Here is a 24,330-nt window from a genome sequence, read left to right on the forward strand (position 1 = left end):
GAGCTTGGAAAAAGGTTTCTTTTTGCGTAAATCTTATATCATAACTCTACTACTTCTGTTCTACACCAAGTACATTCCCATGGGAAAAGATCTAGATTCACGTTTTGGTTCTGCTGGTTTCTAGCTCATTGACTTTGAATTAGTTTGGTAACATCTCAGAGCCAGGCCTCCACTCTGGAATGAAAGCCATACTCTTTCTGCAGTTTTAGGAATTAAATATGTAGAAACACTTGATGAAATACAAAGAACTACACAAACATCAAAAAATGGAATGAATTGTGTAAGATTTTTGAAAGTAATTTTCACTTATTTTTAGTACTAAAGTAGTACATACATAGTCAGGAAAATTTGGAAAATACAGACAAATAGAAAAAAAATTACAATTGCCTCTAATCTTTCCTATCTCAGAGACAACCAATGTTAACATTTTAAGCAACTTCATTGAAGTATAATTGACTTATAATAAAGTGTAGCACCATTAACATTTTGATTTATATGCTTCCAGACTTCTTGCATGTATGCATATATATGTATCTATCTATATAGATACACACATATGTATATATACATCAATATATAAATATACACGCAAATTGTTTCTTATTTATACCAAAATATGATATAAGAGAATGTTGAGTGCATTGGCTCTCTGCTTCAAACCACCTTTATGTAGCTTAGTGGGGTTTTTTCTGTCATCTGTAAAACATCCTGCAGAGGACATTTATCTCATGATGATCTGGGGCCACAGGACACAAAAGGCTTGAAGGCTACAGATTACTTCCCTGACCACTTCTTCACCACTTTCACCCCTCCCATCAGTCCTTTTCTTAGAGCAGTAACCAGTGAAGCAACAGGCACAGCTTGGATTTGCACAGCTCTGGCTTCCAGCACCTTCCCTCTGGCATTGCTTTTCCTCCTGGAAAAGAAAGGTGGGCGTGGAGCCTGGCTCACTGAGCACAGAGCACAGATTACCGCCAGCCTGGGTAGTCAGTGCTGGTATGATTAGGGGTTGACTCTGCCCCCCAATCTGAACACCTCACTCATACCGGGAGGGGAGGCGCAGGCTCCCCAGGTCCTGTGTTCTGCACAGGTTACAGAAGCCTGTTGGTTAAGTGGTCCGTGTGAGAGGCCCTTCCTGCCGCCTCAGTTCTGCAGAGGGCACAGCACCAAAGGATCCCAGAGCAGGAAAGTTGGCTGGGAGCGTAAAGGGCGAGCGTTTGTATCTGTGCCGAGGCAGATTTTTTCATTTCTAATGGAACTCTTGGCTGTGGGAAGAGTTTTATATTTTATTTCCACAGTAAAGTACCTAGGATAAATTGTTTTTGGCAGGGTGCTTTAGTCCTGAGCGTGCACTCACTTGCCCACGGGGCTTTGACTTAAGCTCATTTCCTTTGGGGAAAACAAGGGATTTATATTGCAGCTGAAGACCTTGTTTTGCTTGGCCAAGTGTATTGATTTTAGTGCATCTTCATTGATTAACATGCATAACTGTTCTAGGCATTGTCCACTGATTAATTAATTAACTCCTTAATGTATATACCCTGATAGATGGGTATTTTTTCAATTCCATAAGCTCATATTCTTAGCTTCTTGAGGGTGTACAGTAGTTTCCATGTGTTGTAGAGCAGTATAGAGTTCACTAGAGCAGCATTTCCAAAACGTGCTACACAGCTCTCTGGTCCAACAAAATATCCTGTCCTAAGGTTCTGTGATCAAAACAATTTGAAGCTGCTGTATACTTTATTCTTCTTTTGGAAATTCATAAAACACATTAGCATATTATAAATTCTGTTACATCCAGCAGGGGGGAAAACTGTTTAAATTGCCTATCACAACATTTTATCCTTAATAGAAACACACCAGTGGAATCTTAAGGTTGTTAAGATATAGCGCTATAATTGTTCTAGTCTGCCTTTTGTCAAACTCTGTATTGGAATGAATATATATCTCTGTCTGTCTATCTATCTATCTATCTATCTATCTATCTATCTATCTATCTATCTATCTATCATCTGTATATGTAGTTTGAATTGTAGGATTAGTTAAATGAAAGTGACAGGGAATACCATGCCCTTCCATAAACCTTACCTGTGTGTTTTCATTTAAATTGCCCAGCACATTATTTTTTTATAGAAAATACTGAGTAAATTATTTCCTATTTTACCATATGTATTGTGTGTAGAATAACTGCACTTATATAAAGAGCCACTTATGTAATCCAATCCTCAAGGCTTATTTCCCTGACCTGTCTCATCAGCACAGCCGTTGTGTGGGAAGCTGCAGGCTGCGTGTCTGGTTGTGTGAGGTGGGAATGTGGGTGCTGACCCTACAGGAACATGCCCTGACCTGGGCCACGATCAAGCTGCTTGGTCTGGCTGGTAGCGATTGTCCAAAATTCTGGCCAGAAGCTTCCTCTTGGTACCTCTGACTGGCAAGAGCTGGCCCAGGACAGTGCAAAGTGCCAGGCCCTTTCTGTGCATGAGTTCATTTAATACCAGCATCTAAACACTAAAACCCTGAAGGAAGAAACCTGTTCCAGGAGGACTAATTCTATTTCTTACCTCTTTTTATCTGCTTTGAGAAGAAATAAAGTTCCTTCTAAAGCTAGTCCACAGGCTACAGTCTAATGACTGCCACTCACTTAAATATGGCTTCACAGCCTTTAATAACATCTTTCCTCCCTCCCTGCCTCCTTCCTTTCCTCCTTCCTTCCTTCCTTCCTTCCTTCCTTCCTTCCTTCCTTCCTTCCTTCCTTCCTTCCTTCCTTCCTCTTTCTTTCCTTCCTTCCTTCTTTCTTTCTTTCTTTCTTTCTTTCTTTCTTTCTTTCTTTCTTTCTTTCTTTCTTTCTTTCTTTCTTTCTTTCTTTCTTTCTTCTTTCTCTCCCTCCCTCCCTCCCCCCTCCCCCCTTCCTCCCTCCCTCCCTCCCTCCCTCCCTCCCTCCTTCCCTCCCTCCCTCCCTCCCTCCCTCCCTTCCTTCCTTCCTTCCTAATCACATCAATTCTAAAAACATTTCTGGATCACACTATCTATCATAACTTTATTTTACATGATCCTCTAGTAGTTATTCTTCAGTCTGGTAATTTCACAAATACATGATAATTGTGCCTATGTCTGCCCCGCAAGCAAATCTAGTTAAATGACTCTGGCACTTAAAATCCTCTAATGGCTTCTTCCCCGTTACAGTAAGTTCCAGACTCTCTCTGTGGCCTACAGAGTCCATGATCTGGGCCCTGCTGACCATAGCCTTATCTGCTACCCTGTTTCACCTACAGCTCCGCTGGCCTTGCCTCTGTCTCTCCCAAATACCAAGTTTGTTCCTGCCTAAGGCTGGATGACTGGTTCTATTGTTGTCATTTAAGTCTCAGGTTAATTTTTTAGAGAAGCCTTCTTTAAATACTCTTTGATATTCTCCCTGTCTTCCTCCAGTTACTCTTTATCATATTGCCTTATCTTATTTTTAAAAAGCATAATATTTATCAGAATCTGATAATAGTACTTAGATGTTCAGTATCTATCTGTTTCTAGGAGCTCCATAAATGTAGGGACATTGTCTGCCTTGACTACTATATTCCTAGAATTTAGCACAATTCCTGGCATTCAGGAAGTGCTGGAAGCAAATTTGTTGAGTGAGCCAGTGAATGGATGTTTTCATAGAAAGGAACTCACTCATTGAACACCTGCATTGTGTCCTGCATATTTCACACACATCTTTTCATATTGTTCTTAAGCTCTTGAAGGTGGGTGGTTTGTGTTCTCCCTGCTTTGCAAATGAGGAAACCAAAACCCAGTTCATCTCTTTCTCAAGGTCACCCAGCTTGAAAATGTCAGAGCTAGATTCAAACCTGGTCTCTATCCCAAAGCTTCCTATTGCGTTATTAGAAAAAATACAAACCCGTGAGGCAGAACACAATAGAAGATATATTCCAATAGAACCTTGAACGCCTTGTAAACTGCTCAGGGATGCGTGACCTTTCATGTCTCTTGCGTAAAGAATTATTAGGGCGGTCACATGGTCACCTGAGCCAGCTTGAAGAAGATCAAATAAATACTTTTTATTCTTGGCACCAGCCCCTTACTTAGGTCAGGACTAGAACTTGCAGGGCCATCCAAGTGAAAGATACAAAATATTCACTTTTGTTAGTTTAATCAAACACTTGTCAGAGCAAACCATTCAGCTCTCAGACTGTGAAGGAATTTGAGCTGCATTTACAAATAAGGAACAAAAGATATCCTTGCTCTTTTCTGGAAAGTTTATTTTTTCTGGTGGGAATAATTAAATCCTGTGAGAAACAGTATTCAAGTTTTCAGGCAACCCCATGCCAGCTCTCAGAAGGATTTCAAAACTCCTGGCTTCTTTTCTTGTTTCCTGCTGTGATGAATTGATGGATGTGGATTTATGGGGCCTCTTTTCTCTCTTTGTTTCTTTGCATATTTACATAGAAACAGAACTACCCGAGTCAGAGAAGAAATTAGTGGTCATTGTGTTCTCCCCCACTTCCCCTTTTAAAATTTTTATTTCTCATCTAGAGGAAAATGTTGAAATCCTGCTGTTGTTCTTTCCTTCCCATGGCAACAAACCTGTATATGTCATGGAATTTTCTTCCTGAACCGGGAGAGCCCAGGTTGGGCAAACCATCTGAAATTTCTAATTAATTTAGCCAACACTGGTTAGGCACTGAAATAGCAAATTGTGGGGTGATGATCGACACAGATGAAACCAAAAATGCAGTCTGTGGTGTTTTAAAAGCAGTTCCTTTCCAGGTGAGTTCAGGAAAGTCACATGTGGGGATAAGAGCTGCTATCTTTTGTGCTGGGTAAATTTATAGATGAAATATGTTTGAAGTTCACCCATATATAAATGTCTGTTGAATTGCCAATTGTAGTATTACTTACACTACCAATAATCAGGAACTTCAAGCCAGAAAGATTCTGCTGGTTCTTAACATGATTTGGGGAGTCATACGCATCTTTGAGAATACAGTGACAGCTATGGATGTTCTTCCCAGGAAAAAGGTGTGTGTGTGTGTGTGTGTGTGTGTGTGTGTGTGTGTGACATTGTACACAGTTTAATACTGTTTGTGGATCATCTGAAACTTTTGCATGGACCCCAGAATATAAATCTTCCAATAAAACTGAAAGAAAACAAAAATAATCTCCCAGTCTAACCTCCTCATTTTATATGTAAAGAAAACAAGGCCTCACATTCAGGTGGAAGGCAGTGTTCTACAGTTTGATTTTGAAATGCATTGCGAAGGCATATGGATGGTGGACTTTGGGCATTGAGGTATCTCCTTATAGCATGTCAGTGAGAAGCACACTTAAAAATATATTAGCTCCAGTTGATGTCAGAATTGGCACGGAGCGAAACAAGCAAAGAGCAGCCCCCAAACCTCAGTAACCCAGTAGGTTTACAAGGTGTTACCACTGTGGGAAAACTGGGTAAAGGGTACATGGGGTCTCTGTATAATTGTTTCCTTCTTTTCCCCTTTGTATTAGTTCCTACAACTGCACATGACTCTATTATGATCTCAAAATAAAAAGTTTAACTTCAGAAAAAGCCCAGCTTCCCCTAACTGCCAGCATAAAGCACAGCCCCTGCTGCATGTCTCGTACCCAGGGATAGAATTTCAGGATGGGGTTCAGCCCCAATGAATGGTGAGGCTGCCAGTGAACAGCTGTGGCCTGTCCCCTGGAGAGGTTCCACTGTGCCCTGTTCTCTCCGAGCGGCAGAGGCTTTTGAAAAGAAAGGATAATATATTATATACTGTCACAAGGAACGTTTAAGGCTGGTGGAGGTCAACTTCATATTTATTCAAATATACGTTGGGTCTTTAGTTTTAAAAGATGGGTGAAAATGTTTACTTTTTTCCTTCCTCTCATTCCTAGTCCTGGAACCCCCAGATTTGGCAGAAGTTGTGCTGACTGATTGGAAGTTCACAGAGCAAGGTTTTCAATGGGGCTCTCCTGCTGGGGTGGGGAAAGCCAAGGGTCTGCTTAAGGAGGGCCCAGAGAGCCCCTCCGCACCGCGGAGAAGAAAGCTGCCTTTGTCATGGCCACGTGTGACCAGCTGTGGAACCACAGCGGGACCGCAGTGCCCTAACTGAACTGTGTTCTGGGCGGGTGGCCACCTGCACATGCCCACAGCTGGGGCTGACAAGATCAAGTTCCATGTCACAGGGCCTGGCGTCACTGGGACCAGGCACACACTGTGTCTTTGCAGGCATGGCTGTCCCCTGCCTTCCCCAGGGCTGGGGAAGGGGAGCGCCACGGGACCCTGCCTGTGAAAGCTGGGATCCAGGGCTGCGGGCCTGTGTGTGGAGCATGACTTATATGTCTCAGACTCGGGAGGTTCTGAAGTTACTCTCTTCAGGGCCTTCGGATCTTGTAGAAATAGGATATACAGGGTGTCCCCCAAAAATGTATGCGTACTTTAAAGCCGATAGCTCAATTTTGAAAATGAAATGTATTTTAATAAACACTGCCTTTGTCATTATTCAAAGTGTGTGTATACATTTTTTGGGACATCCTATATACAGAGAGAAATACTGGAAAAAATAGACATTTGTCTATAATTAGGGGTCTCATTGTGTAGTAACAATCCCATGTTCAGCGCCCACCACTTCACCTACCACCTCTGTGTTGTGGATTCTACCCCCAGCTCTCTCAGAGCTCCAGGCCTGTATTCCATCTTACCCTGGACACTGGTGCCCGCCTGTGTCATCATGCTATTATCCCCGAGTCCCTCCTCACCTTCGCCTTAAACTTGCTTCTCTTATTAACCTTTAGCCTCTGCCCTCAAACCTGTCGCTGTGCCATGAGCCTCCACTTGTTTGCCTCCCTTAGATTCTACCACCGCTACTTGTCAAGCCTGGGGGACAAGTTCCTTTTTTACACGTCTCTCAGAGAGTCTGGTGGTGGGCGTGAGATTCCTTCCTGTTAGCAGGGCTGGCAGTGGGAGGAAGAGCTGGGCACAGAGCGAGGGAAGAGCAAGGACAAGCTGGGGGCTACCAGGTCCTCTTTATGTCTCTCTCACCTCAAAGGAAGGTGACAGCAAGGTGTCATCTGTCAACATCGCCACATGTGTATTAATAGCTTCTCTTTTCTACTAATTTCATATCCCCTGGGCCCTCAGCAAGTGCCTCCGTTGTTCGTGGTTCCCAAACCTTTACTCCTGGTTGGGTGACCCTAGTTTTCATTCCTGAAGGGTCTAGAATGGGCCTGTAAGGCAACTCGTGAAGAACTCTCTAGAAGCCTGTGACCTCATTGGCCGGTGGGGGGCTTGAAGCCACTGTTGGTCATCAGGGCGGTCGTTCAGGCAGGGGAACTGGCGTGGAGCCCCGCAGAGCCAGGGCAGGCTGGGCCTCCTCCGCAGCCGAGGCAGCCTCTCTGTATAGCCATGGCGACCAGGAGCAGTGTTAGCTGCTTCCACCTTCCAGAGGCTGGGCTGATTTCTTCTTGGGTTCAACGTGAGCCTGGAATAGCACTGGGAAGGGGATCTGTGACACATTGTTCTAGCTTGGTCACCACAAAGCTCCTCCTAGTCCTGTTTGTGTTCGTGTTCTTCCTAATATCCAGCTGACAAATTGTCCTCAGGACAGGTACAAGCAATGGATGGGGAGAAGGAACGTGCGACCCATCCAGGAAGGGAGAGTAGAGGGTGCCCTGATACAGGGCAGAGAGCTTTCCTTGAGTGTTGTACCTTGTACATGCCGCGCACGGAATTATACGACACTATCTAGAATTTTCTGCCGTTGTCTCTATGAGCAGAAACTGTCTCTTTCTTGTACCCTCTTTCTTGCCCCTTGGGGCAGGCACCCCAAATCAATGAAATGTTCAAGATAGGGTTCCTCTGGCCTTTTCTCTCCAAACTTCTAAAAAGAACTGGTTCTAGCGAACTCTAGTTGTGTTCACAACATGGCTTATTTCAGCTACTTTATAAAAGACAGAAGAAATATGACCAGGCTAAACAGGGCCATCTGGAAAACGTTCCTGGAAGCGTTTGTCAATGCCCAGAATGGAAGTCAGTGTTCCAGGCCTAGCCTGTAAATTAATCACTTTCTCGCATGAAGACTAAGCAGGGCAGTTTGGTCCTGGCTAAGAATCCAGTGGTTTGGCATAAGACGTAAACATTCAAAGGTTTGGGAGCTGGCCTGGAGGGTAGACCGCTGAATGTAACTTAATGTCTACAGAGATAACGGGGAGAAGGAACCAGCTTTGGTTGAGCATCATTCTGGGGACAGTGCTAGTTGCTTAACATGTGTCATCATCTTCTCTAGTCTTTGTCACAGTCCTTTGAGCTGGATATTAGCTATCGTTTACAGTTCAGCTTGAAAGAGATTGAGTTATAGACCCTGGCTGTGCAACTAAATGTCAGAATGTCAGCCTGGTCTGTCTGCACCTAATGCCCATGGTCTTGCCATTGTATCATGGTGCCCTTCAAATGTGTTCCAATTATATTATTTTTCTTGTCCTCAGTTTTTCTCCATCTGGCTTATCTTGGCCAAATATGTTAGCAACTCTGCCAGAGGTTAATGTTTCTCTAGGAATAGAGATATTGGAGGGAACCCCAATCTTCAAATCCATGCAGTTCTCGGACTGGTGTGGGAGGCACCTCAAGATGAGCTGATCTAGAAGATGACACACTGGGCCATGCCCACTGTTTATTGCTAGACCCTGGGAGGTGGAAGGGTTTGCTCCCAGTCTTTAGCCAAGTCAGCATAAAACTCTCAATCCTCCAGCACAAGTTCTTGAACTGAGAATCCTGAGTAGCCTGATTGGGAACCCATGGCTCTGGCCCACAGATTGCTTGGTCCTGGATCCTGCATATAGCCCAGGTTCTGGCAGAATAATGAAGGGGTTCTAGAGCAGAAACCAGAGGCGTGGCTCCCTCCCCTGGAGGCACTCAGCTCCCATTAGCCTTAGCAAAGACTGTCTAAGGTTGCTTAGATCTCATCACACCCACGCTCAGTTCTGTTTATAATCCTTTTACTTTTCCCACCAAAACACTATCAACAAGATGGTGGCCAGTGTGTCTCTACAAAGTATATGTGTACACCCACACCCACACACACACACACAAACACACACACACTCTTTGGAGGTAAAATAATAAGGGGACTGAGAATGGGCTCACCTTTAGAGGCTAGATGTCACCCTTTATGAACAAAATAATAGATGAAGAAAGCATTGCATTTTTGGAAGCAAAGTTATAATGCAATTATTTGCCTGATGAATTATGTTGATGTATGCCGCATCTCATTGAATAATCTATCTTTTAAAATCTTTGATACATTAATTTTGCATTTTTAACATTATCCAGAAGAAAGCATAAAACTTATGGATATTAAGTGACTAATAGTAAACATCCTAAGGGCAAACAGCTAGTTGGGTAAAAGATTCTTGTGGAGGAAAGGATTTGGGGTCAGGGTGGATGTCTGACCTTCTGGAGCCTCTTTCCTTTTAGCTATAAGCTCCTGTGGGAGTCGTTGATATATGTGTTGAGAGTGTGTTTCCTGCTGTTGGAAGCCCCAAGAGGTAATGACAGGGAATTCTAAGGAACTTTCTGTATCCACAGTGTAAGCCAACTTTGTGTGGGGAGCTGGGAGGGGGTGGGATTGATAATTTGCATGTCCCCTGTGGTATACAGGCTCCCAGGTGACTGGAATCTTGTGGTTATAATGTGCAGATGTCGCTTCTCTTCAGTGCCCAACCACTTCTTAAACCTTGGAAATCACTGGCTCGAGAGCATGCTGTCTGTCTTAGCACAAACAGATCTTGGAAGTGGTCCTAGTGCAATCATGAGCTGCTGTGGGAAGGTGATAGGAACCACCAGGGTAAGCCACAGATCCTCCAGTCAGCCTTACTCACAACTCTAGAGAGAATCCCCAGGAAGGCAAGATTTCTTCCTAATTTGGGGAATCCACCTACTCTCAACTGAACCAGGGTTCCTCATATCGCCCCCTGCAGTCTCCCCTTGGCTGATCCCCCCCACTCGCCACCAGCAACTGGGCAAAGTGGACCCAAGGCCAGCCTAGGTCTGAAATAGACCTTTGATCCATTGGGGCTGGAGGGGCAGGTTCTGTTTGAAACCAGCAGGCACTCTGAATTGTTCAAGTTGAAACAAAAAATTTTTAAGTGTTGCTTTTTGTTGTTGTTTTATTGTGAAAGAAAGCATTCTTGCATATGGTTGGCTCTCCTTCAGGGCGAATTGCGCAGTCTGTTCTTCGGGGAACCACATCGCCATACAGCATGCTTCAAATGCATAAAGCTTAGAGACTGTAATTCTCTGGAGAGAGAATCCTGTGTTTGTCCAAGGACTGGCTCCCTGCCTCCTCCCACAGCAGTCACTCCCCAGCCAGTTGCATATTTGGTGGAGAGATTTATGGGACCAAACCCACAGCTGCAAATTTTCTTTTTTTCCCCAAGAACCGTTTTCTGCTGTCAGGGCTGTTACTCACTAAACATAGACACACAATCTATTTACTACTGCAGTGTCCAGAACTCCGAAGTAGTATCCATGCTGACTGTGGACATTTTTGTAAACATAAAGCATTCTCTAGATGTAAGGACTTCATTCTATAGATGCAACTAGCAGATTTTGACTCAGTGTATGTCTCTGGCTAATGCTGTGGGGAAAGACCATCCAGGAGTCTAGTTACACTGTTCGGCTCCTTCAGTTCTGAAGCAGTTTTGTTTAAGCAAATACCTTATGGACAGGATCAGAGATTCCTTAACCGAATTCCACTGCTCTGTTTATTTTTAAATTATGTTGCTACTTTACAGTGGCTTCTGGAGTCTCTATCCTTGTACGGTGGGAAAAGTTTCCCTCCTATCACCCTGTGTTGTTTTTATTTTTATTTTTATTTTTCATTTTTGAGCTGAATGAATAACTCCAACTTAACATCTATTTCTATTACCCAAACCAAACCCCAAATTGACTCTCCTGGTATGGACCCATGGCAATGGCTTGTCTCTCTTTTAACAATCTGCATTCACTGGACTGCTTGAGAGGGAAGGATTGTGCAGGAAGGGGGTAGACGGGAAAAGACAGTAAATATTTAACATTCACTGGAATTAAACTCAGGGCTTAGTAGTTAATCAGATGTGATCCTTGTTTTACAGAGGAGTAAACTATACTCAGCAAATGTGTAGCTTGCTTAGTCACATCACTAATAAGTTATAAAGGTGAGAGTGAAAACTTTTTATTGTGCTAAATAGAAAATGTACAAATTATTACTTTTTAATTATTTATGTATATCCCAAACTATTGCAAAGTGAATTATTACCCAGGAATTCTAAGACCATAGATTCGTTGTCTATTTTTTAAGTTTATATGAATTAATTATGTTGTGATTGTACTATTAGATGTGTATCTAGGAGCGGGATTGCTAGCTCGTAGTTACGAACGTGTGTCACATGGGTTATGCCTAGTTGTTCTCTCCTTTATTGAACATGGAGCAGAACAGTCTCCAACTATTATTGTTGAATTATCTATTTATCCCTTGAATTCTGTGAATTTGGCTTCTAGTGTTTTGGGCTCTTTTTGTTAGGCATGTACATTTAGTATATATATTGGTTTATAATTTAAAAATTTTAAAAATTACAGATGTTTATAATTTTTAAATTTTTTTGATTGAACCTTTTATCATAAAGTGTCCCTCTTTTCTGCAGTGCTCCCTTTTGTCATAAGTCAAATGCCTGAGTGTGAGAGTCAGTTTCTGAACTTTCAGTTCTGCTACATTGGTCTCTATGCGTATATCAGTACTACTTAAGTGTCTTAACAGAATATAGCTTTATAACATATCTTTTAGATCTTTTTGTTGTTATTGTTTATATATCTAAAACATATAAGTGCTTGAGACAGATTTTCATCTTACATTCTTTTATTTGTATTGTTCTGAACTCCAGTTTACGTATCTAAAAATAAAACCCCTTTCCAAATTTAACATACACGAACTCCTAGCCTAGTTCTTGGCACATCAGTAACCAGTAAACAAAAGTTGTTAATAGACAGTTCAATCACTAATAAATAGAAATGGGATTTTTTTTTGCATTGAATTTTAGAACTGAAAGGTGCTTTAAAGTCCCTAATAAATATAAAAATTTTCAGCCCAACTTATCAGATGAAAAATTAATGCTTGGAGGAGTGAAGTGATTCAAAGTGATCCAAAATGACTCAGCTCCCTGGCTGCAGAGCTGAGACGAGAACTTATCTCCTGGTGCTTCCTCCATTACTCTATGCTTAGCTTTACCCTTGCAGAAACCCTCACCGAGGAGGGAGGAAGGGAGCAAGGAGGGAAGGCAGGCAGGCGAGAATCCCTGGAGAAAAACTTCTTAGGAAATCCATTTCTGCTGTGGATAAGCTAAGCTTTATAGGCAAGTGCTAACACCCATGCTGTGCTGATCACCTGATAGCAACATTCTCACCCACCTACAGAAGACAGATGGTCTGCTCAATCTTCTGCTCTCCTGTTTCTATTGTGAAGCAAAGATTGCACGGCAGAAAAGGAATGTGAGTGGAATTGGTAATGCCAGTTAACTGCACCGATGAGGTGATGTAATCACCATGACAAATGGCTGGTTTGGGGCTTGCTGGCTGAATTATATGCTTACCCAGGGTGATTATGCATCCTACATTCATGTGACGTCTTTCCCCCCTGGCATCTTTAAAATCTTCATCTAGCAGTCATTAATCTTCACCTCAGGCCAGCAGAAGATCGAAGCCGCCTGCAGTGAGAGGCACCTTCCTCCTCCTGCAGTTTATAAAGAAACATGGTTATTTGAACTCTGGTGGAGGTTAACAAGACGACCTATACCCCCGCCAGGGCTGGCCCAGATGTAAAGATTGGCCAGAGTAGTATTCACATGAATGCAGCCATTTCAGGGAAGTGTCCTGGTGAATACAGATTTCCATGGCAGTGAGAGGACACTTGTGCAATCCTAGGTGTAGTGTTTCTTCCCAGCCTCACTCCCACTTTGGATGAAACAATTGAATAATTGTGATCTGTCTCCAGCCATACGAAAAACCAATGTACAATTGCACAATCCCACGGGCACTCAATCTGTCCGGAGGGCTGTCAGACATCTGCCAGGACTGGCACAGGGAGAGGAATTAGAGGCAAGATTATTTGGTTGGTTTGGCTCCTTATCAGGAGGAAGGCTGGAGTTCAGCCTAGGTGTTTATCCCAACCGATCACACCCTGAAATGTTCTGAGCCCTGCCTCCCTCGCCCTGTTAACTCTCTCCAGACCTACTGTGGTCAGAGACCTCACTCACCTATGACTTAGGAAAGTTTTGTTCTTCCTTTTTCTTAAAGATAATGTCCTTCATATGCCTTCTTTCTGAAGTAAAGGTACTCCTTTTTTTGTAGATTGAGTTTAGAGAAGCTACATGAGCTCACGATTGATCTCTTGTCTGTGAACTGGGGAAATGAAAATTGTAATCAGATTTTAGAAAGCAGATCTGATAAAAAAAAAAAAAAAAGCATCTTAACCTCACTTGAATTCTCATTACCACCTATGGGTGGCCTCTAAGTCTCCTGAGCACAGGTAGGAGGTAATATGCACCTAAGGTAGGTAGGCCTATTCAGAGGTCATCACAGTTCCTGTTTGTTTACATGTATTTGCTTTTTAATATAGAAGAAAAATGATTTTTCCCTGGACTGTACGCTCCCTGTGGTTACTTGTAATGTGTGTTTATTTGCAGAACATAGTGTACTGTACACGCTAAATCAAAGTCCATTTTAACTGAATATATTACATAGTTCTACCTGTATGTTTTTATCATTTTGTACATCTTTAGTAACAGAACATTGGAACTGCTGGAACCACAGCAGTTGTTAGCACCACTTAGGGAGAGATGACATCTTTCCTAACAGCCTGACTCTAAAAATACTACCTTGAAAATAAGCATGATAAAATCGCTTTTTTGTTATTGGTGTTTGCCTCATTCAAGGAAACAATTTGAAACAAATATCTAAGTTTACATATTGTTGAAGATTTTAAGTGACACAAAAAGCCACCCAGTAAGTGAAGGGATAAATTATCAGAATTAAGAAACCCTTCATGTTCAACCCTAATTGTGCTTTTTTTTCTTTTTTGCTTATTACATGTATTCATTTAATTCATTCGAGACTAATATTTATTAGTTTCCTATGGCTGCTGTAACATATTAACACTAGCTTGTTGATTTAAAACAACCCAAATGTATTACCTTCTAGTTCTGGAGTCAGAAGTCTGAAATAAAGGTGTCAGCAGGTGGTCTGCATTCCTGCTGGAGGCTCTGAGGGGAGAATCCATTTCCTTGCCTTTTTCAGCTTCTACAGGCCACCCGCACTCCTTGGCTCCTGGCCCCTTCCTTGTTGAAGCCTTTTGCTTCTGTTGTAACCTCTCCTACGTCTGCCTTTGACTTTCTTGCCTGTGATTCCACTGTGCCCACTTAAATAAACCAGGGAAATTTCCCTCTGTTAAAATCAGCGGATTAGCAACCCAGTTCCATCTGCAACCTTAACTCCCCTTACCACATAAACTAACATATTATAGGTTCTGGGGATTAGGAGGTGGACATCTTTGGGGTTGGGGTATTACTTAGTTTGCCACAGGTACCTACCATGTGCCAGTTGGTTCTGTTTTGCTCATATCGCTGACAGCTGGAGATCTGTGTTCTCTCCATTTTTCTACTTGAATGACATAATCAAATCACTCATATTGAATATCCACATCTTCAGACGCACAACAGCTATGCCATCTGTTCATGCGTGTCAGCTAAATGAAAAGTGCCCAGTACCTGATGCCACCACCAACGTCAAGAGAAGTACTTCCATTTGTGGCTGTGGCTGTGGGTCAGTATCCAGTCCCTATGACATATCCAGATGTCATACCCAGAGTGGCCTCTCATTACTGGATGATGCCTTTTTACTTTCTTATTGTAATTCTCTCTCCTATCAGATTAAGTAACACTGACAATATAAAAGTTGGCCTTTGGCTCTGGCCAGTGTGGGTCAGTTGGTTGAGAATCATCCCATGCACCGAAACGTCACCAGTTCGATTCCCTGTCCAGGCACATGCCTAGGTTTCGGGCTAGATCCCTTGTCAGGTGTGTGCAAGAGGCAACCAATGGATGTTTCTGTCTCACATCAATGTTTCTCTCTCTCTCTTTCCCTCTCCCTTCCTCTCCCTCTAAAATCAGTTTTAAAAAGCACACACATAAAAGCTGACCTTTGTTGGTCTCATCCATTTTCATAAGGATGGGAAATAGGGAAATGTGTGGAATTTATTATCTCAACTGGGACACCTTGGCAAGTCAAAGGAGGCACTACTAATAATTATGCAGGAACAATAGGTATAAAACAGGACTGTCCTGGGAATACCAGGCCATAGGTCTCCCTATACATTAGGTCCAAATGAATAATAACAGCCATAAATACTGTGACTGTGATCATGTATTGAGTACCCCATAGGTTCAGAGCACTATAGTAGAAACTTTACATACTTTACCTCATTAATTCTTACAACAATCTTATGGGCGGTATTGTTATTATTAATCATCCCTATTTCAGAGTTGAGAAAAGTAAAGCTCAGAAATGTAAATACTTATAGCTTAATCTAGTAAGTTGCCGAGTTAGGATTTAAACCCAATTTTATAGAATGACACAACAAATCCTTTTTCTGTTACATTGCCTTCCAGAAAAAATGTAGTTTCTTAGAAATTATGGAATTGCAGTGTCAGCTGCGTATGGTTGGGTATGTTAAGAATGACGTGACGACCCTGGCTGGTGTGGCCCAGGTGGTTGGGTGTCAACCTGTGCACCAAAAGGTTGCTGGTTCGATTCCAGGTCAGGGCACATGCCTGAGTTCCGGGCTCGATCCCCAGTAGGGAGTGTGCAGGAGGGAGCCGATCGATGTTTCTCTCTCTCTCTCCCTCTCCCTTCCTCTTTCTAAATATCAATTAAAAATTAAGAAAAGAAAAAAAAAAGAATGACATGACCTGTGAGAACTATACAACATCTTTATTAGAAGCTCGTGAAAACCAGAAGCTATACTAGTTGGTTTTTCTCTGTCTTGCCTCCAGGTCTGTCAGTTTGTCGTCTCTGTCAACGGGCTCAACGTGCTGCATGTGGACTACCGGACCGTGAGCAATCTGATTCTGACGGGCCCGCGGACCATTGTCATGGAAGTCATGGAGGAGTTAGAGTGCTGAGTGGGTGGCCCCCCGGCGCTTCGAGGGGCCTGCGGAGGAGCGACACCGAGACAACGCGAAGCAGTGCAAGGACCAGACTTCCATGCACTTGGGCGGCCCTGGATGTGCAGATCTTTCCTCCACACACACACATCTGAATTTGAGTTCCATACACTGTATGAAGTGGAAGAACCGGGTAATACATCTTACAGACAACAGCTTACGTCAGTGTAGAAAAGATCTGAGACAGAATTTTCTTACTGGGTAGAATTGCTTTACCTGATCTCTGTTTGTAGTTTTCATCCACTGTTTCTTATCTTAACTTGCAGAAAGTTGTTGAAATGCTTCTCTAGCCAAAACAGCAACATGCTAAAATCCCCTTCGTTAAGAGTCAGTAGAGGAGTTTTCATAGACTTTAAATTGAATCCTCACCGAAATGAGCATGGGACTGTTTATTAGAGAATGTAGATTTCACCGAGCTTCAAATTAAAGCAACGAGCACAGGAGTGGTGCCTGTTGATTAGCATTTTGAAGGGGGTTCTAAAGCATTCAAGAGCTTAAAAGCCATGGAAAAAATGGCTTTTTCTTAATTCCTGCCCTTAGTATCAACTTTTAACATATGTTTTCAACTATGGCATTAGATAAAAAACAAAAACTCTGTGATGATATGGGTGAGTAGATAGGGAGATGCTACTTAAACTTGTTTGCTCTGTTTTGTCTGTCTGAGCCGAAATCATTTTGTTCTATCAGCTACAGCATCTTCCAGAATTAATGCTGAATGTGTTGAATGTCAAAACAGAGGCATCTGTACATACACATAGACTTCAGAATCGAGCCTCTGGCAAGATTTCACTTTGAGGTTGTCCCCTCTTAAGTGAAGTATTCTAGAACTTGGCCCATATGTGATAAAACTTGAAACGACATTGCCTTATTGGCCTGAATATTTACTAGCTTTCTAGTAGAACGTATTCTAAGGAAATGGCCTGCTGCTTATTTGGCAGGATTCTTTTTCGCCAAAAAGCAGGCTTTGTGTTGTAACTTTGCAGCTCGCTTGTATATATGCATGTTTCTTTTTTTGGTCTAGAAAAGAATGAATTTTGAGGCTTGGTGTATAGAGGAAATTCCTCAAAGTGCCAAATTAGGGAGCCAGGGAATGCTGAATTCTTCTTCATTTCATATAATGCATTCTGAACGATGAGGTTACTTTCCTATTATGTATTAACAAAATAAAATATGAATGATGTACCTCAGCCATTATTTTGTGATAGGTTATCATAATGTCTTGGTACTGGTGGAATCGACATACTGTGTTAAATATGCTACATATATATGTTTCTGGTAATCCAACATTTCTGATCTATAGCTTTAGTCAGAGACTAGGGTTGCAAAGTAAGATAGAATGGCTACTATTAATACTGTCGATCTACATTTGAGAAATATTATCATCTCCATACACATGATCGTATGTGTGTTTGTACTGTATGCCAGTCTCTGTGCCACCGTCTTAACAAATATGATCTCTTTTCATCGCCGCCACAACCCCCAAGGCAGGGATTATCCTCTTTTCGGTTGTGGAAACTAGGTCTGAGCAAGTTTAAAAATGGTGTCTAAGTTCACCCAGCTGCAAGAACTACTAAGTGATAGTAGCCTGGATTCAAACACGGGTTTGTTTAATGTTAAAGCCCATGTTACCACCCCCCAGCCTTCCCCCCTGTAGGGACCTTCTGTTGAAGGCTTGCTCTGTACCAGGTGCTGTGCTAAACTGTACATTGCTTATTCCAATTGACCTGTGAGGTCAATGCCATTGTCCACATTTCACAACTGAGGAAACTGACTCACAAAGAGGTTCGTCTTATGCTCAAGGCCACACAACTAGTAAGTGTGTGGCTTTAAAAATTTTTATAACAGCTTTCAAAGATGAGCCTTAAATGCTTTCTGTCCCCAGGTATTCATTAATTGACAAGAGAGGGACCACCTTTCGGGAAATGGCATCTTCTTGCCTGCTACTTGTACATTTTTCCCATGTCGTAATGCCCTTGATCTTGGACCCTGGCACAATATCACTTCCCTTTAGCCAGTCTAAGCACCAGAGAAGTCAGTGTCCGGCTTTATTTACTCCACAGAGCCTCCTGCCTGCGAAATTTACTTGATGCAGTGTCATTGATATCTTTGGTTGTATGAATATCAACAGGAAAGAAGGAAGGGAGGGAGGGAGGGAGGGAGGGACTGACTGTTTTCTCCTTTGGCTCTCATCACTTTCAGTTTAAAGGCCAAATGCTAGAGAATTCTACTTAGGGCAAAGAGAGCTTCACCTTAGCTACTCCTCCAGCCCACCCGTGGCATCCTCGCACTGTGATTAAAGTGAATGCTCCCACCCCTCTGCGGGGCCTATCTAGCTCCCTCCAGCCTTTGCACATGCAGCTTCTCTTCCCTGGAATATCCTTCTATCTCCTTTGCCTGGAAAAATCTGTCTCATTAACTCCCATTAGATATTGTCTCCTCTGAGAAACCTTTTCCAGCTCCCTACTTCTGGGATTCACGCTCCTTCTCTAAATTCCCATGCACCCTCATGCGCCAACCACCTATAATTCCAGCACTGGTGACATTTACTTTGAAATTGTCGCATTGCATGTCTGTCTCCCTAACTATACTCTAAGCTTCTGCAGAAAATGGACGGGTCTTCTTACCCAGGTATTCCCTTCGCCTAGCGCAGCCCTGACACAGTAGTGTGGCAGCTCTCCATGGCTGCCCAACGAACCACCCCCAAACATGCCTTCTAGCATTATTTATTTGCTCATGATCTATGGTTGGCAGTTTGGGCAGCGCTCTGCCGGGGTGGCCAGCCACTGCTCCATGTGGTACCCATTGGGTTTACACAAACATTTGTGGTCAGTGAATAGTTGGTGGGGGGCTGGCTGATCTTGGAAGACTTCATGCATATGTCTCGCAGTTGGCTGGGGCTGTTGGCTGGGGTGCCTCAGTTCCATTCCTCGTGGCCTTTCCCCACAGCTAGCCCAGGCTTCCTCATGAGGCCTCATGAGATCAAAGAGGGTGAGAATGGAAACTGCCTGACCTTTCATGGACTTGATTGGAAGTCACACAGTGTCACTTGCATAGCATTTGGTTGTCCAAAGCAAGTCACAAAGAATCAAGAGATAGGGAAGTAGCCTCTACCTTTGATGGGAGGAGCTATAAAGAATTTGTGGCTATTTTTACTCCACCAAGAGTAGGTACACATTATTTTTTGAATAAAGGACTAAGGAGTTGCCCAGTTATTGAAAGACTTCAGCTCTCCAGATGCAAATTACTGACCAACCACTGGGTAGAAGTGTAACATTAAGTTGTGAATAAAGCCCAGTGCCTAATAAAAACTTCAAAGTCAGAAAATGCTAAAATGATAGTGCTACATGGAGCCATGGAGCACACAGTTTAATCTTCCTGTCCTGTTGATGAGAAAGCAGGTGTGAAATCGTCAGCTGGCATGTCCAAAATCATGAGGCTTGTTGGGTTCATAGCCTGGGCCAAACTCCAGTCTCCTGGCCCCCAATCCTATGTCATTTCCAGTCTGGTGTTCTGCAGTGTAGGGTAATTTGGTGAAAACAGGCCTTTGGCTTTGGGGTACTTATAAAATGCGAATGGTGCCATGTACCTGTAAAGGTGGGTGAAGGGTATACATTTTAATTGACTCAGGTTGTTAAATTATCCTTTAAAAAAATATAAGTATTTCATGTGGTATGTTGACAGTAGAACTACTTTAACCTTTAGAAACTCCATCCCTAAATGTAACACCAAGAATTATTATCAATTAACAGTAAGCAGTATTTCTAAGAACTTTTATTTCAATGTACGTGTGTGTCTGTGTGTAGCAGTGTATTGCATTAAGGTTTCACTCATTAGAATCCCTGAAATGGCATTCTTCGTTCCCAGAGAAAACACTTTTGATATGTTTGTTAATTCTGTTGTAGAGAGAAAAATGCAGTTGCCTTTTAGGTTGATCCTACTGTCTGATGTTTTATCATTAATGTCTGTTAAATAATTATATAAATTGATCGGGGGACTAGTTGAGAAATGATGGGTAACATGAAGAAGATATCCATGTCTGAGTAGATTAGATGAGACTGACTTCACACCATCTTAAAGGTGACTGTTGGAGTGGCAGCAATGAATAAATTAAAATCATTGCTTTCAGTTCAAAGAGGAGCCTTACATTTTCAGATACTCATTCCTTTCAAATATGCTGTGAAAATAATCCACTTTCAGGACCTATTTTAAACTAATAATGTTAACTATTCTCTCCTGTTGAGTATTAATCCCATTTTCATTTTTGTTCATAAATGATCAGAATAACTCTTTTCAGTTTTGCTGATTGGTTGGAGTCTACTGATATCATTGACCATGGTTTTACTCATTTAAGGCAGAATTTCAGGTATAATATGTTTTTCCTCAGTTCAATACCAAAAGGACAAATCTGCAGTGTGCCAAAATGAAGATCATCATCAAAGTTAGTGTATGGTATTGTTAAATGCATTAATATATGTACTTAGTATATATGCTTATTTTTAAATTAGATTGAAATTTATGTTCTCCCTTTATTAAAAATTGTAGTATAATACTTAAACTGATAAGGTGAAAATAGATAGTAGAGCATGAAATAAATGTTAAATTTTTAAAACAGTGACTTTAGGGTTTCACTTTTCTTGTCTTTTAGAACAAATTAGCTATTTTTTATTCTAAGAAAGAAAGGGTTGCATTTATAAAGCTGATCAACTGCTAACCTATCAGAAAAGAACACATGGGACTCGTCTCCAATTCTCTAATGTAGCCAAAAGTGCCATTTGTAAAACTACTTAATGATGGATGTTTTCTGAAGCTTTTTTGCCTGGAAAAAAAATAAGTGCATTAAAAAGCTTTTTCTGTACTGTATTTGAGTTGAAATCATTTTGTCCCTACACATCCTAGTATTGATGAGTGTTGTGAAGTAGTCTATATGGGAAATGCTCTATGGTTTTTTACTACCCTGGGAAAATGCCAGTATTTTTTACTTTCAATGAATTAGGAAATTGGTTACATAATTCACTATGTGTAGGGGGCAGGGTAAAGTCTGGCGCGGAGTGATTACTTGGATTACACACAGTATTAACCAAAAGAACTTTACATTTTTCTCATATTTATTCACTTATTTGTTCACTGAGGATTTGTGTTTTGCTGGATACTGTACACAGACCCTGGGAATACAAAGCTGAGCGGACATGCCCCTGGGTCCAGCTTATCCTGTAAGAGTCACCTTTGGGTCTACCTCCTACAATTGTCTCCATGCAGAGGGAGGAATACGAAATAATGGTGTTGAAGCAGGAGGTTTAATGCCAGAAACTATCCAAGAACCAGAACACTGACAACGACTGCCATTTAACTGTGTTCTCCTTCCCAGTCTTCCCTCCTTTCCCCCACCCAAGGTAGCCACCGTGGGGAATGCTGCGTTTACCATTCTCTTGTTCTTTTTGTTCTAAACAGTTTAGGGGTGTTTAAATAAACATTCTTAAAAGAGCATTAGATTTTATATAATCTTCTGGGGCTTGCTTGTTTTAATTTGGGATTATATTACTAAGGTTCTTCTAGATTTTTATGTGTAGTTGTAAATTCATTTTTCAAGGCTTCGAAAGTTTCTAGAGCACACGTAACTTGTCTATTTTCTTGTCATTAGACACTTGAGTTATTTCCATTGTTGTTACTGCCATAAATGGGGTTACTATGAACAATCTTGCACCATCTCTTGGTGCAAGATGATTCAGTTTCTCATAGGTACCCACTTGGGAGAGAATTGCTGAGCCATGTGAAATGTGAATGCTAACTTTACAAGGTCACAACTAACTAGCTTCCGAAGTGGTTGAACCAAAGTACACTCTCATCCAAAATATAAAAGTGATACATGTTGATCAGTATCTTTTCCAACACATGATATTCTGAGATGTCTTAATTTTTGTCAGATAAATGCCTATTTGGTCAATGATACTGAGAGTCCTAATTTGCTGCAAAGCTCATAAAACTTAAAACACAAAAAACGTAAGAAGTAGCATGCAATCCTAACTTACTACATCGATGCCTTCATGATTCCAAGGATGTTTTGAAACTTTGTCCTACAACAACTTTGTGATTCTAATGAGGAAAGGATTCTTGGAAGTCAGTATAACGTATTCAAGAATATCCAAAAATAATTTATTAAACACCTACTGTGGGCCTGCCACTGAGTCTTTGACAAACAGCAATAAATAAGGCAGGTTCCTGACCTTACGAAGTTCATGTATTTTTAGGGGACACAGACAGTAAATAATTTATATAAATAAATAGTGTATTTTAGATAGGGGTAAGTGCTAAGAAGTAAAATAAAACCAGATGGGATGATAGAAATTGGAGTTGCCACATTACTCCAGTCCAACCCCATTACATTCTATGTGAACCGCACCCCCTGGAGTTACACAATGCAACAGCCCTGAGCAAAAACCGAACAACCCTCTGCTAACCTGATGTTAGGAGTTAATGCGTAACAGATGGGAATGAGCCAGCCTTAGAGAAATCTGAAAGTATTATAGACAAAGGGAATAGCAAGTCTAAAGGCATTGAGGCAGGAAAAGTCATAGGGGTTAAGAGCATGGGCTCTACAGACATACAGACCTGGATTCAGATCCCAGCTCTAGCACATAAGAGAACATCCAGTTGTTACTCAACCTCTCTAGACACCAGTTTCCTTATCTGTAAAATGAGGCCAATAGTACCTACCCCATTTGCCTACTGTGAGGATTAAATGAGGTAATGCATGTAAAATGCTTATTCCTATGCCTGACCTATAGTAAATAATAATAGTGTTTCTCTTGTTTTTATGTCCACTAAACCAAAAAAAAAAAAAAAAAAAAAAGCACTCTGGGAAGTTATGTCTTGCCCCAAAACTCACACCAACAAATGTATTTTTTCCAGCATATCTTTCCATGCCTTGGTTTCCTTACTTTTAAATGGTATAATAATCTTATACAGGTATTATAAAGATTAATGAGTTTATATATTTAAAGGTCAGTAGACCTCCAAAAATTACTATTGATAGCTATTATTATTATAACCACCATACATGCAAAATTCTGTCACCTTGTAAGACCCACACTAATCCATAAGATTGCCTCTATGTATTGACTCTACATATTTTCATCACCGACAATATACACTTTCATTGTTTTAATTGAGATAGACTGCATATATCTGAAGAAACCCAAAACACTAATTTGAAAGGGTATATGCACCCCGGTGTTCATTGCAGTATTATTTACAATAGCCAAGCTATGGAAGCAACTTAAGTGCCCATCAAAAGAGGAGTGGATAAAAAAATTATGTTACATGCGCAAAATGAAATACTACTTGGCCATAAAAAAGAATGAAATCTTACCTTTGGTGGCTGCATGGATGGAGCTACAGGGTATTTTGCTAAGTGAAATAAGTCAGACAGTGAAAAACAAATACTATATGATTTCACATGTATGTGGAATCTAAAGAACAAAATAAACAAAATAAAAACAGACTCATAGATACAGAGAGCAGACAGTTGTTTGCCAGAGGAGAGGGGCTTGGATGCAGGGTGGAGGGGATCAATGGGGAGAAAAAGGGGGGATATCTGTAATACTTTCAACAATAAAGATAAATAAAAATAAGTAAATAATTTTTTTTTAAAGTAATCAATTGCTGTGCTTCCCATCCCATGGCAAATTGTAGTTCTCAGGGTCTATTGGAGACTTAGTCTTGGTTATAAAGGAGTCTCTTTCCTGAGTCCACTTTAACGGAGACATGATTCCATTTGTCTTTTGTGGGAAGCTCCCCAAGTCGAGAGGTTTAGGAGATTCTTGCTGGAGTTACGTAAGGAAAACCACCGCCCTGGCTTCTGTTAGCGCCAGCTTTCTGCAGGCAGAGCTCGGAGGCACAGGCCGCTGCTTGCCTTGTACATCTGATGAATGTCCTGAGCAGGATCTCAGAGCGCTCTGTGAGGAGCTTGGCTGGGCCTCTCCTGCTCTCACATCCGGACGATGACTCTTCCTTTGCCTCTCTGCCTGTGTGACTTTCTCTCTTTGCCTCCTGGGACTCCGGATCTTATTCTAAATACCCTTTGCTCCCTCGGGG

At 41.6% G+C, this 24,330-nt stretch overlaps 1 protein-coding gene across 1 annotated transcript in view; it reads left to right on the forward strand.

Moving 5' to 3' along the window:
* The window catches only part of DEPTOR (DEP domain containing MTOR interacting protein), a 94,459-nt gene extending 76,827 nt beyond the window's left edge, over positions 1-17,632 (forward strand). Inside the window, exon 9 of the mRNA XM_081117088.1 lies at positions 16,069-17,632. Within this exon, the coding sequence (XP_080973214.1) occupies positions 16,069-16,197 (129 nt within the window). The 3' untranslated portion in view covers positions 16,198-17,632. The remainder of the gene's footprint in view (positions 1-16,068) is intronic.
* Positions 17,633-24,330: the final 6,698 nt, after the last annotated feature.

This window comes from Miniopterus schreibersii (genome assembly GCF_964146895.1).
Source record: "Miniopterus schreibersii genome assembly, chromosome: 17".
In the NCBI taxonomy this organism is placed as follows: Eukaryota; Metazoa; Chordata; class Mammalia; order Chiroptera; family Miniopteridae; genus Miniopterus; species Miniopterus schreibersii.